Consider the following 15393-nt stretch of genomic DNA (forward strand, 5'->3'; position numbering starts at 1 on the left):
TTGATTATACTCATCCTAGGGGGTATAGAGTGATATATCTTTATGGTTTTGATTTGCATTTCCCTGATTGCTTATGATACTGATTGAGCATTCAACACACTTTTCATGTGCCTGTTGGCCATTTGTATATCTTCTTTAGAGAAATATCTATTCAGATCATTTGCATAATTTTTAATTGAGTTGCCTATTTATTATTGAGTTTAAGGGTTCTTTATGTTGTCTACATAAAAGCCCCTTATTTCATATGATTTGAAGGTATTTTTTCCAATTCTGAGTTGTCACTTTCCTGATGGTGTCCTTTGAGGCACAAAAGTTCTAAATTTTGATCATGTTCAGTTTATTTTTTTCTTTTGATGCTGGTGCTTTTGGTGTCATATCTTAAAAACCGTTGCCAGTTCAGACACCACAAAGTTTTATCCTTGTTTTTCTCTAATAGTCTTATACTTTTAGCTCTTACATTTACATTTTTATTTCAGTTCATTTTTCTGTATGATATGAGATAGGAATCTAAACTTCATTCTTTTATAGGTGAATACTTATTCCAGGACCATTTCTTAAAAAGTCTTTTTTTTCCCTGTTGACAGTTGTCAAAAATCAACTCACTGTATATATAAAAGTTCACTTCTGTTCTCTTGTACTCCACTGATCTGTAGGGAGGCATGATCACCCCAGTTTTACTCTTCTTTTTCAAGATTTGTATTATTCTGAAGCTTGCATTTCCATATGAATTTTAGGATCAGCTTTGTCAGTTTCTACAAAGATAGGCAACTGGAATTTTGATAGGGATTGTACTGAATCATAGATCAGTTTGAGGAGCTCCGTTAACAGTATTAAATATTCCAGTCCATGAACATGTGATGTCTTTCCATTTATTTAGATGTTCTTTAATTTTTTTCAGTAATGTTTTAAATTTTTCAGAATACAGTCTTGTACTTGTTATATTTAGTTTATTCCTTTTAACTCTATGATAAATGGAATTGTTTCTCTAATTTCTTATTTGGATTATGGATTACAAGTGTATGAAAATACAATTAATTTTCATGTATTCATGTTATCTTGCAATTCTGCTGAAGTAATTTATGAGTTGTAATAGTTTTTAGTGGATTCCTTAATATTTTCAATATATAAGATCATAAATCTTCAAATAAGGTCATTTTACCTCTTCCTTTGCAGCCTAGATGACTGTTACCTCCTTTACTCATCAAATTGCTTTGGCATAGATCCTCTAATACAGTGTTGAATGAAAGTGGTGAGAGAGAACATCCTTGTCTTATTCCTGACCTCAGGGGAAGCAGTCAGTCTTTCACCATTAAATGTATCGTTAGCTATGGAGTTTTTGTATATGCCCTTTATCAAGTAGAGGAAGTCCCCATCTATTCCTAGTTTATTGAGTGTTTTTATCATGACACAGTATTGAATGCTTTTTTCAAATGCTTTTTTCTGTGTCTGTTGAGATGATCATTGTTTTTTTTCCTTTTATTCCTTTCCTTCCCTTTTTTTCCTTATTGATTTGTGGTATATTACATCAATGAATTTTTCAGTATGTTAAGCCAACCTTGCATTTCTGGAATGAATCCCACTTGGTCACATAATACATTTGATAAGCTCCTGATTCAGCTAGTTTTTATTAAGGTTCTTTACATCTATAATCATAAGAGATAATGGTAATTTTCCTCTGATGTCTGAATTTGAGTACTACTGACCTCACATAATTGGAAAGTGCTCTCTTCTAATTTCAGAAGAGTGTGTGAAGAATTGGTATTGTTTCTTTTTTTAAATGTTTGGTAGAACAGTGAAGCCATCTGGGCCTGGGATTTTGTTTGTGGATAGTTTTTTATTATTAATGAAAGCTCATGTTTTCTATATCTTTTTAGTTTTGGTAGTTTGTGTCTTTTCATAAAATTTTCCAGTCCATCTTAGGTATCTGTTTTGTTGGTATGCAGTTGTTCATAATGTTCCTTTAAAATCCTTTCATTTCTGTAAGGTCGGTAGTAATGTTCCCCATAAGAATATTTTCGGCAAAAGGTGCACTAGTGCATATGAGTATAACCTACAAATATGTATATATTAGAAGAGGAAAAATATTTGGACATAAATTCGATTAAGTTGGATTTTTTAAAGTAGGCACTCATTGGCTTATGGTTCGATTACTTTTCTACAATCCAGAGAGACAGTCATGCTAAGGATTTCTAAAGAGATTAGATGTCTTGAACCAAGAAGGTTTTTGCTGAGAGATACCTTAGGAAAAGAATTGCAATAGGGAAAACAATTTGAATTAGCAAAGAAGATTTGGATGGCGGTCTGAATGGTAAGAATAGGATTGGGGCTGGTAGGTTTCTGAACAAGTGATGGTGAATAGATATTCTTGGCAATTGTAGGTCTGCTAAGTATGTTGCAGAGACATGAATACTTCAACTGGGCAATAAAATGCATGCAAATGAAGCAAGTCTGATTTTTTATTCATCGAGAATCATTTCTAATCTCATTTTTACATTAAAAATAATTTTTATTGAAATGTAGTCTCTATCTAAACTATCCTTGAATCATAAGGATACATCTTAATGCAGATTCATCAGCTGAACTCACCTGTCTAACCTGCATCCAAATCAAGAACATTATCTAAAATACAAAGACTCTCTCCAGCCCCTTCCTAGTCCCCTTACCACCATCACCAAATATATTCAGTGTGGTTTTATCTGATAGTTTGAGCCTTTTAAACAACTGGCTTTTTTTCTTTCTTTAAGTGCTAGTTATACAGTTAACTCATTCTAGTTTCAACTTTTCTGGGAAAAATGTAAGGAATGGAAGTAAAAATTAGGGTTGTTTACAAACCAGATGATTAGTTCTAATAATTGAGATTTGGCTAGTTGCATTTTGTCCTTTAAATGCAATTTGAGTTAAACACTTCACATCAACTTTCAAACTGAGGTCAAAATTTGGGAAAAGATAATCCTATAGGAAATTAAGTTTCCATTTTTTTTTTGAAGCTATAAGAAAGATAATAGAGTACTTTTTAGAACATGGTATGTAACAAAATTCTTATATTTTTATATCACACTGATTTACTAGATTATGATGTGTTCCATGTATGGCATATGCAAAGTGAAGAATATAGACCTTAAATTCAAAATCATTGTAACAGCATACAAGGATCTTCCTCATGCTGTTCAGGAGGTAAGTAACCTTCCATAATAAATTTCAGACATATCCATATCAGTAATATTGATAACTTAAGTCATTAATTAGACCATATATTCTGACCTTATTAAACTCACCTATCAGTTTTTGACTTTTATCTTGTTGATTATTTGTAACTAAAATGGAATTGGAAAGTTAAGACACTTCAGTATCCAAATTCATCTTTTAAAGTTAATAAGGAATACTGTATCCCTCCAATAAACAGGATATTTGTAATAAACCTTACATGTATATATACATAAAAAATAATATGACATTTCAGGGCACCTGGGTAGCTTAGTCCGTTAAGTGCTCCAACTCTTGGTTTCAGCTCAGGTCGTGATCTCATAGTTCATGAGTTCAAGCCTCAAGTTGGCCTCTGTGCTGACAGTGCAGAGCCTGCTCAGGATTCTCTCTCCTCTTCTCTCTCTGCCCCTCATCAACTCATATTCTCTCTCTCAACTCTCTCTCCACCTGCCAAGTAGATAAATAAACTTTAAAAAAAAAACTGTCACATTTCTCAGCTATGATCCAAACCTAAGAAGGCCTTTTCAGATTTCTTTAACTATATAATATGTGATTCTTACTTTTCAAACGTATTATGAATTATTAAAAAGATCTAAAGAGATAAATTTCCAAATTCATTTAACAAATAGTTTTTATTCTTCTTCCTCAGACATTCAAACGTGTTTTGATCAGAGAAGAGGAGTATGATTCTATTATAGTATTCTATAACTCGGTCTTCATGCAGAGACTTAAAACAAATATTTTGCAGTATGCTTCAACCAGGGTATGTTGGAAGTATCCTTTGGGAAAATCTACTTATAAAGCAATGGATCTCACTAAAACATCAAAAAATAATCTACTTTTTGTTTTTGCCTTAGCCCCCTACTTTGTCACCAATACCTCACATTCCTCGAAGCCCTTACAAGTTTTCTAGTTCACCTTTACGAATTCCTGGGGGAAACATCTATATTTCACCCCTGAAGAATCCATATAAAATTTCAGAAGGTGTGCCAACGCCAACAAAAATGACTCCAAGATCAAGGTTTGTGTTTTCTCTTTAGGGAAGGGGCAAAGAATAAGAGGGGATTATTTTGACCCAAGCACAAAAATATAAAGTTTTCTTCATTTAAATGAATAATAATTTATATTAAGTGACATGGTAAGAATTTTGCAGGAAAAAAAAATTTACTTAAATGGCTTTGCAGATTTAGTCATCAGCCCTTCCTGGTTTCTGGGATCTGTTTTTTGGGAACAGAACAACTTTTATAATAAGTTTAAAATCATTTTCATATTTTTCCATGTAGCCAATCTGCTCAGTAGATTACTTTCAGTTAAGAATTTTTATTCTGTAGTTTATTGAATGTCCTGTAAACTCAGTGAACTTGTTCATCTTACTTTGTTATAAAAATGTAGATGACTGATTAAATGTAGATGACTGTAAAGTCTTTAGAAGTCCATTTTTAATTCTGCCTGCAGCTTCTTTACATTACTTGGGACAGGTGTCAGGACTACTTTGGAAGGGTGCTGTCTATCAGGAGATGATGAGTAAGAAGCTGTTTTAAATTCCTAGATGAAAGATTCTGTGCAACTACAAATCATCATATCATCTTCCACATCCAGCCACAAGTGCTTTCTGGCTTTGAAGTGTTTCCATTGACTTATTATATGTTATCATGGGCAGTTTGAAACTCACTTAATTTGTACAGGGTGGTAGGCAGATTACAAAGTATAGTTAATGTAGTCTCATTTCCCAAAATTGTCAGCTCATATAGTTGTACTTAATGGGCAAGAAAAACAAACAGGCAGAGAGAGATATATTAACCCTTCAGAACACATTTATGTGGGATGTTTAATTATATAAAGTAATGCACACTCATGGTAAAAAGTTCAAACTCTACAGGAAGAGATAAAGTAGAAAATAACTGGCAAATGATATAAATGCTCTCCTTCACCTCTGTACCATCTTTTTTTTGGTGTCCTTATAGTATCTGTGTACTGATACCTACAAGCTGTGTTGTAAGTTGCTAAGATGCTGCACCATGCATACTTAATTTACAAAGGCCCACCCTGCCACATGAAACTTATACTTAGGTAATGAGAATGGATCCATACTATACTTAGGATGATGGATATTTGCTGAATTTAGTGAAATCACTTCTGTATTGAGGTTCTTTAGCAAAAAATTCACATTCTGAAAATCTTAAATAAATTATTGATCAGGCATTAAGAAATCATCTTAATACTCTACCCAGTATCTTTAGGTATTCATCTTAAATATATATAGAATGATGGCCACTTATCAAGGAATTGGAGGACAATAAAACCTAACAGTCCCATGTGCATATGATTAGTCCCATGTGCATATGATTATATCCTTGTTATGTCAGGCTAATGCTCTTCTTTAGCTTTATTATTAAAAACAAATTACATGGTTCACTAGTGGCAACCACAAAACCCCAAACCTATGATATTTACACAAAAAAGTAAAGAAAGCCAAATATAACACTGTAGAAACTTTTCAGTCACATAGAAAGCAAGAAAAGGAGAAAGGAACAGAGAACTACAAAAACAACTAGAAAACAAGGAACAAAATAGCAGTAAGTAACTTTATCAAAAGTTATCAATAATAACTTTAAATGTAAATGGCCTAAATGCTCCAGTCAAAAGAGAGAGGGTGGGAGAATGGATACGAATATAAAGCCCTTCTATATGCTGCCTATAAGAGATTCACCTTTGACACACAGATGCATACAGATTGAAAGTAAAGGGATGGAAAAACATTTACCATGCAAATGGAAGCAAAAAAAATCTTTTTTAAATCAGCAATACTAATAAGAGACATAATTGACTTTAAAACAAACACTGTAACTAGAGACAAAGAAGGGCATTACATAATGATAAAGAGAGCAATCCAACAAGAATATGTAACACTTATAAATATTTATGTACCAACACATGTATTAGAGCATCTAAATACATAAAGCATATACTAACATAGTAAGGGACTTTAATACTCCTTTTAATATCGGTGGATAATTCAGACAGTAAATCAATAAGGAGACAGTCTTTGCACTTTGGAACAGATGGACATAACATCAATCCAGAAACAACAAAATATATTATTCTCAAGTGTATATGGAACATTCTCCAGAATAGATCACATCTGAGGCACAAAACAAGCTTCAATAAATTTAAGAAGGTTACAATCATACTGTGCATCTATCTTTTCTGATCCAGTAGTATGAAACTAGAAATAAATAAGAAAAAAGCTGGAAAAAACACAAACACGTGGAGACTAAACACCATGATACTTAACAAACAATGGGCCAACAAAGCAATCAAAGAAGAAACAAATTCATGGAGAGAAATGAAAGTGAAACACAATAATCCAAAAATCTTTGGGATGCAGTGAAAGAGTTCTAAGAGGAAAATATATAGCAATACATGCTTATTTCTAAGAAACCAGAAAAGCTCAAATAAACAGTAAACACACTTGAATGAACTAGAGAAAGATGAACAAAGCCCAAGGTGAGTAGAAGAAAGGAAATAATAAAAACCAGAGCAGAAATAAATGATGTAGGACTAAAAAATAAAAAATAATAGAAAAAAGTTAACAAAACCAAGAACTGGTTCTTTGAAAAGATTTTAAAAATATTGATGTTTCCTTAGCCGGACTCATCAAGAAAAAGAGAATGACCCATGTAAATAATATCAGAAAGGAAAGGGTAGTAACAACTGACACCACAGAATTATGAAGGATTGTAAGAGACTGCCACAGAAAATTGTATACCAACAGATTGGATGACCTAGCAGAAATCGATAAATTCCTAGAAACATACCATTTTCCAAAACTGAATCAGGAAGAAATAGAAAATCTAAACAGACTGATAACTAGTAATGAAATTGGATCAGTAATCAAAAAACTACCAAAAAATAAACATCCAGGCCAGATGCATTCAAAGACAAATTGTACCATATACTTTAAAGAAGAATTAATTCTCATCAAACTATTCCAAAAAATAGAAATGGCAGGAAAGCTTCCAAATGCATTTTTCAAGGCCAGCATTATCCTGATCTATTACCAAAACCAGACAAAGACCCCACAAAAAAAACTATAAGCCAGTGTCGCTGATGAACATAGATACAAAAATCCTTGACAAAATATTAGCAAATCACATTCAAAAATATATCAAAAATATCATTCACCACAAGCAGGTGGGACTTATTCCAGGGTTGCAAATGTGTTTCAGTATTCACAAATCAACATTGTACAGTGCACAAACAAAACCAAGGATGAAAATCATATATTAATCTCAGTAGATGTAGAAAAGGCATTGATAGGGGCGCCTGGGTGGCTCAGTCGGTTAAGCCTCCGGCTTCGGCTCAGGTCAGATCTCACATTTGTGGGTTCAAGCCCCACGTCAGGCTCTGTGCTGACAGCTAGCTCAGAGCCTGGAGCCTGCTTCCGGTTCTGTGTCTCCTTCTCTCTCTGCCCCTCCCCCTCTCATGCTCTGTCTCTCTCTGCATCAAAAATAAATAAAACATTTTAAAAAAAATTTTAAAAAAGGCATTGATAAAATTCAACATCACTCATGATAAAAATTCTCAACAAAATCATGTTTGAGGGAACCACACCTCAGCATAATATGGCCATATATGAAAACCCAACAAATAACATGATATATCCCACATGATAACATCATAATGAGAAACTGAACTTTTTTCTAAGATCAGGAATAAGACAAAGATTTTCACCCTCATCACTTTTATTTAACTTAGTACTAGAACCCCTACCCATAGCAATCAGGGGGTAAAAAATGAGAGGCATCCGTAGTGGTCACAAAGAAGTTAAACACTCATATTTTCAGATGACATGATACTGTACATAGAAAATCCTAAAGACTCCACCGAAAAACTATTAGAATAAATGAATTCAGTACAGCTGTAGGGTTCAAAATTAATATACAGAAATCTGTTGCATTTCTATACACTAATACTGAAGTAACTGGGAAATTAAGACACTATTTACTATTACACCAAAAAGAATAAAATACCTAGGAATAAAACTTAACCAAAGAGGTGAAAAATCTGTGTCTGAAAACTATAAAACATTGATGAAAGAAATTGAAGATGACACAAATGCAAATATATTTCATGCTCATGGATTAGAAGAATTAATATTAAAATGATGTCCATACTACCCAGAACAATCTCCAGGTTCAGTGCAATCCCTATCAAAATACCAATAGCGTTTTCCACAGTCTAGAGCAAATAATACAGAGTTTGTATAAAATCACAAAAGACCCTGAATAGCCAAAGCAATCTTGAAAAAGAACAGGGGCACCTGAGTGGCTCAGTCTATTGAGTGTCCAACCTTGGCTCAGGTCATGATCTCGTGGTTTCTGAGTTTGAGCCCCATGTGGGGTCTGTCAGTGTAGAGCCCGCTTCCAGTCCTCTGTCTCCCTCTCTTTGCCCCTCCCCTGCTTGCACTCTCCCAAAAAATAAACACACACACAAAAGAACAAAACTGGAGGTATCACAATCCCAGGTTTCAAGATACACCGCTAAAGTTGTAGTAATCAAAACAGCATGGTACTGGCACAAAAATAGACATATTGATCAATGGAACAAAATAGGCCAGAAATAAATCTATGATTATATGGTCAATTAATCTGTGATAAAGGAGGAGATAATATAAATGCGGAAAGGACCTTCTCTTCAATATATGATGCTGGGAACACTGGACAGCTACATGTATAAGAATGAAAGTGGACCACCTTTTAATACCTTACACAAAAGTAAACTCAAACTGGATTAAAGACCAAAATATGAGACCTGAAACCATAAAACTCTTAAAAGGGATCATAGACAGTAATTTCTCTAACTCAGCTGTAGCAACATTTTTTTTCCTCAATATGTCTTCAAAGCCAAGGAAACAAAATCAAAAATAAACAAGTGGAAGTATATCAAAATAAAAAGCTTCTGAACAGCAAAGGAAAACATCAATAAAATGAAAAGGCAAGCTAGTGAATGGGAGAAAAATATTTGAAACTACATATCTGAAAAAGTTAATATTCAAAACTTTTAAAGAGCTCATACAACTCAATAGCAAATAAATCAAATTAAAAAATGTGTAGAGAATCTGATTAGATATTTTTCTAAAGAAGACATATAGATGTCCAACAGATACATGAAAAGATGCTCAGAATCACGAATTAGGAGAATGCAAATCAACCACGGTGAGATATCATACCTGTAGAATGACTAGAATCAAAGAGACAAGAAATAACAAGGTTTGGTGAGGATGTGGAGGACACGGAAGCTCCGTGCGCTGTTGCTGGGGATGTAAACTCGGTACAGCCAACAATGGAAAACAGTGTGGAGGCTTTGCAAAAACTTAAAAATAGAAATACTGTATGATCCAATAATTCCACTATTGTGTACGTATCCAAAGAAAATGAAAACACCAATTTGAAAAGATATATGCTCCCCTTTGTTTGCTGCAGCATTATTTACGATATTTAAGACACGGAAGCAACCTAAGTGTCCATTCATGTATGAGTGGATAAAGAAGATGTGGTATATATGTACAAGGGTTTATTATGCAAATAATATTTAAAAGTTTAAAAAGTTTAAGATCATGCCATTTGAGACAACATGGATGGACCTTGAAGATAATTCTGCAAAGTGAAATAAGTCAGGAAAAAACCAAACACATGTCACTCACCCATGAAATCTAAAAAAATAATAAAAAAAAAAACAAAAATCAGAATCAGACCTATAAATACAGAGAACAAAATGGTGGTTGCCAGAGGAGAGGGAATGTGGGATAGACAAAATGGGTGAAGGGGAGTGGGAGATCCAGGCTTCCTGTGACGGAATGAGTAAGTTGAGGGAATAAAAGGTACAGCATGAGTAGTGACGCTGGTGACGATAGTCTGTGGTACTGTAATATCACTGATAGAAACGCAGCTAAGCTTGCGGTGAGCATAGCATAATGTATAAACGTGTTGAGTCACTGTGTTATACACCTGACACTAGCGTACCGTAGTGTGTAAACTATACTCAAATAAAAACAAAAGAACATAAACTATATGCTTCAAGCCAGGACAGACTAATAGAGATTTCTGATTCTAGGATATATAAGATCAGTAGAGATCTTAATTCGAATACTGATTATTTAGTACTATAAGTTTTTCCAAATGTTAGGCAAATTTTTAATGAGAAAATGTGAAAGAAATTTAAATTATCTTAAACATTGATTTATGAGAATTAAATATGGATAAACATAAATTTTTCCTTTACCTTCTTTAAATGTGAACAGTGGCAGAGTATATTCTTTTAGTCATGTTGTTCTTTAAAAATCTAAGATGCCAGCTCCGTGTGTGATTAGACTCGCACTGCAGAATAAGGCACTAATGACTGTAATTTTGTTGTGGTTCTAGGGGAGAGCAGACCTTTGATTCGGCATTTCTAATAGCTTAGAATGATGTATGTTCACCTCTGCACGGTTATGTGTGATTTTCATTACTAATTTGTATTTTATCTTGACAGAATCTTAGTATCAATTGGTGAATCATTTGGGGTGAGTATTTCTTTGAAATACAGGGGCATGCATTGTAATAAAAGAAATTGCAGGTTTCTGCAGTTTGAATTAAATGCTGTAATCAAACACCTTATCAATGCATGTTGCATAGAATTTAGAAAGAAAAAGAGAGATTTTCAAATCACATTTAATTTCAAATTATACTCCTAATTGGTAATTTTCAAAATGGTTTTTTAAACGTCCTTTGAAATTTATAATACGTTGCATAGATTTTTCTAAGCCATCAGTACCTTGTCAGTTGAGCCTCTACATAGGGCCAGCCATTACTCACAACATGGCATCCTGCTTCCCTGGGAGCAAGAAGAGAGAGAGGGAAAGAGGGAGATAGCACAATGGAAGTCACAGTCTTTTTGTGACTAATCCTGGCAGTGATATTCCATCACTTTTGTCATATTTTTGTCAGAAGCAAGGTAACACTAGGTCCAATCCACACACTCAGAGAAGGGACGGTTACACAAGGGTGTAAAACCTAGGAGGTGGGGATTCATGAGAGCCATTCTAGAGTCTGCCTGCCCCACTGCCCCAAATGAAATAACTAGAGAAGGGTAATGGTGTGTACGCTACAAAACTGAGTGTTAAAACGTATGTTACAGGTAGTAAATGCTGTGGCATTTAGCTCAAGATAGGCTGCAGCTGTCAGGCTTCACCGAGGAGATGTGGGACCACATAGGTAGAGTTGGATCTGGATCTAGATAGAGTAGTGGTCCTCAAACTTTTCTCCTTGCTATGACCTCTAAAAGAATTAAGAAAATACTGCATGTACTTCCATACTTTAAAGCTGATAACTAAAATTTTATCATAATTTTGATATGCACGCAGGGTTTAGTTTGCATCATATATGTGTTCTAAATATATTTTCCATCTAAATTTGTTTTTGCATTTAAATTTTGGAAAATTACCTCATTTAATTTTTGGAAAATAAAGCTTAATGAGTAGAGCTAATCCTCACTGTCAAATCAATCATCAAATCAGACTTAGTATTTCTGTCAACAGTCTGACTTCATTTTTTAGTTCAGATGAACATGTTCATACACATCCCTGAGATAATCCCCTGCTCCAGTTCTAAAGTAGACATATAAGAAATATAATTTTCCATGTGTTCTTTGGGTAAAATAAAGAATTGTGTTCCCTTAGGTACTTATTACCAAAGGTTTCTTTACTTTGCTTTACAGGATGCTGCCTCAAGAGATACATATCTCAAATCATCTCTAGTAATAATGGATGGACTCAAAGTCTTCTGATATTTGAATTTTTATTTAAAAACTTAATTCACATTTCAATAAATACTGTATCAGTAATGGTTTAAAATACATAAACTATATGACTTGTCAACATAATACCCACAAAGTGAGTCCAGAATTATTACTGAAAAGACATTTCACTTCTTAGTCGATTCTTGTGATATTTTCTCCGGTCACATTGTGCCCTCAAACAAAACCCATAAGGTTCCAGAAAGCCACTCCAACTTCACACGCTTTTGAGAAGTACCCCTGGTTTTGCGTGTGGGTGGGTTCCAAAAATGAGGAACCCAGATTTTCAGAGTAAGTCAGACTTGTTGGAGGAAGGCAAGAAGCCTCATGGGGAGAGACAGGAGTGTATCTAATTGGGGCAGAGTTAGGTATAGCTATGCTGATTCTAAGATTTTTCATATCTCATTTGGTGCAATAAAGCAAACAATGAAAATACAGATATTAACTCTGCTTGATTTTTGACATCCCTCAAGCTATAATTAAAGGTTGCTAACTGCAAAATCGTAGCACTTAATGATTTAAAATAAACAATTCTGTAATTTGTAGACTTCTGAGAAGTTCCAGAAAATAAATCAGATGGTGTGTAACAGTGACCGTGTGCTCAAGAGAAGTGCTGAAGGAGGCAACCCTCCAAAACCCCTGAAAAAACTCCGCTTTGATGTTGAAGGATCAGATGAAGCAGACGGAAGGTAGGAACAGGCTTCTAAGGTTTTTCTTTCTTTCTTTTTTTATAATAGTTTATTTTTCTAATGTTTTTCAGTAGCTGAGCTGGTATGTGAGAAGCCGGAGTGCAGCTACGCTCCAAACTTCCACCAGGCTCTTTTATGCCAATTTTATTTGGAATTTGTGAACACTGCTCAGAATGGGAAGGAATGTATCCCAAAGTTAAAGCACCATATAAATCGTGTACTGTCTACTGAAATTCATTCAAAATATCAGATACTAGCAATCTGATGTTTTTTAATCTTTTTTATAAAGCCATTGATAAAATTTCATTATGATTAACATTAGACTTTTAAGTGCTTACTCTTGAGAAAATATTAACTACTGTGTTTTGTAAGAATCACAGACAAAATATAAAAGGTTCTAAATTTGTGATGGTTTATATTTTAGATGTTATGTTTATAAACTTGTGAAATTAAAAGCCACTCACTAAGAGTGTAAAGTAAGTCATTGAAATCACCATAGGTATTGAAAATTTGAGTTTTCCATTTATCCATACACATATGAAATGTTTTGCCATTTTTAAATCTGCAGTAAACCTCTCCCAGGGGAATCCAAATTTCAGCAGAAACTGGCAGAAATGAGTAAGTATTTATCATTTCACTTTATGTAAATTAAACCATTGTTTATATTGCAAAAGTCCTTTTCATGTTTTAAAGGAATAAAATGCATATAGTGTCCTAAATTAGCACACTTGCTTAAGCACTTAAAATGTAATTCAATCAAGTGTACTGTTTACCCACAGACATTTGTGAAATAAATGAATGATGTAAAGTGAAGGTCATCTTTACTCTTTCTAAAATCTTTAGTGCAGAAATACTAAGTGAAAGTACCTCTTCAATGTGAATGGCTATGGTTAGAAATACTTCAGGAGAGAAAAAACCGTAGAGTGTTGGATATAGGAAAGTTTTCTTAAAATAAAATTAGCATATATAAACATCATCACCCTTATTTGAAGAATAGTTTTTTATTCTATTGTGGAACTTCTCTAATTTGCAAGTTTTAAAAACATAATGTCAAACACAAGTTTTCCCTTACTAGAAATTAGAATTTTGATAAAGAGCACCAGATCATTCTCTAGATTACACAGAGTGACATAAATTGGGAATATTAAGGCAAATGAGATTCTATCCTAAGCTACCTAAGACTGTGAAAGATTAACCCAAGTATAATAAATGGAAATTAAGAAAAAGACAAACACGTACTGAGTGCTACTGGGTTGTCCTACAGAGCTGGCTGTGGCAGAAGTGTGACGTTTCCTGGTAATCTGCCACATCCACTGACAGGAAAAATAACTGGTACTGGGAAAGATGACACTTATTTCAGAGATAAGTATTAAAACTATTGGGGCATTTGGATGGCTCAGTCAGTTAAGCACCCGACTCGATTTCTGCTCAGGTCATGATCTTGCAGTTGGTGAGTTTGAGTCCACATCAGGCTCTGCTCTGACAGCATGGAGCCAACTTTGGATTCTCTATCTCCTCTCTCTGCCCTTCCCCTGTTCACATGCACACATTCATATTCTCTCTCTCTCTCTCTCTCTCTCTCTCACACACACACACACACACACACACACAAGTAAATAAACATTTTTTTAAAACCCTGTTATTTCTAGGTCATAGGACATTATCAATAAGAACAGTACCTATTAAAATGTGACTTTTTCAAAAGGGTTTTCTCTAAACATGTGTCTGTAAATACTAAGTATTTATAAAGTATATAAAAGAATACTTTTGGGGGCGACCTGGGTGGCTCTGTTGGTTTAGCATCTGTCCAACTGTTGGTTGATATCGGCTCAGGTCATGATCCTGGAGTCATGGGATCAAGCCCCGTGTAGGTGCAGAGCCTGCTTCAGATTCTCTGTCTTCGTCTGCCCCTTTTCCCTGCGCGCATGCACTCTCTCGCTCTCTCTAAAATTAAAGAAAATAACAAAACAAAAAATTAAAATAAAAAGAATTCTTTTGATTTTTGAAGCCATATCTTTGTCTATGTATTATTTTGAAGAGCACAATTAAAACTAAATATACCAAGAGTTTAAAGTTTTTGATTATAAATGAATCTCTTTTTTGGATTTAACACATCAGTTTTAACTTTTAAGTAGATGTGGCATTTCCCCTCATATGTGAAAGTAGACATGAAGTTTATGACCAAAATGAAGCTTTGAAAACATTTGGAAGCTCACAAATATGCATTTTAAAAGGAGCAGAAAGCTGTAAAAAAAATGCATATATTAGAGGAGAGTTCAGTTGCTGTTGTCAGTACGATTTCCAGTGGCACACTCGGCAGTGGTGGGGAATTCTCAGTGCTAGGCTGCAGTTCCGGAGCTTTCTGACTGGAGAGAAGCAGCAGGAATGTTAACCCCGGAGGCTAAGGAAATCTTCAGTTTTCCTCCTCAAAGACCTGTGTTCAGAAAAGACGGTCACACAGTGCTGATCTCTCAGAGACGGAAGACTTGGAATTAGTATTTTCTTTCTTTTCCAAATGCGAGTTTGTTTCCTCTTTATGAAGAGCTTCTGCCCACCATCTGGTTTGGGCTGTGTTGTCATTAATACTGTACTTTTAAAATGTTCACGTCCAAATTAAATGAGCTGTGAGCTGACATCTCTGCAAGGTATCTCCAAGCACAAGGGA

The 15393-nt window shown here is 34.4% G+C and overlaps 1 protein-coding gene across 2 annotated transcripts in view; it reads left to right on the top strand.

Annotated features, from left to right (window-relative positions):
• Nucleotides 1-15393, top strand: part of RB1 (RB transcriptional corepressor 1) — a 177176-nt gene that overhangs the window by 160251 nt on the left and 1532 nt on the right. Inside the window, exons 21-26 of one of the 2 annotated variants that reach the window (XM_029936746.1) lie at nt 3070-3174; nt 3854-3967; nt 4062-4225; nt 10738-10768; nt 12586-12728; nt 13297-13346. In XM_029936746.1, coding sequence (XP_029792606.1) covers nt 3070-3174; nt 3854-3967; nt 4062-4225; nt 10738-10768; nt 12586-12728; nt 13297-13346 — 607 coding nt within the window. Of the gene's footprint in view, nt 1-3069; nt 3175-3853; nt 3968-4061; nt 4226-10737; nt 10769-12585; nt 12729-13296; nt 13347-15393 lie in introns of those variants that run through there. The other variant, XM_029936747.1, reaches the window with a different exon arrangement.

The sequence above is a fragment of the Suricata suricatta genome, chromosome 4 (genome assembly GCF_006229205.1).
Source record: "Suricata suricatta isolate VVHF042 chromosome 4, meerkat_22Aug2017_6uvM2_HiC, whole genome shotgun sequence".
NCBI lineage: Eukaryota > Metazoa > Chordata > Mammalia > Carnivora > Herpestidae > Suricata > Suricata suricatta.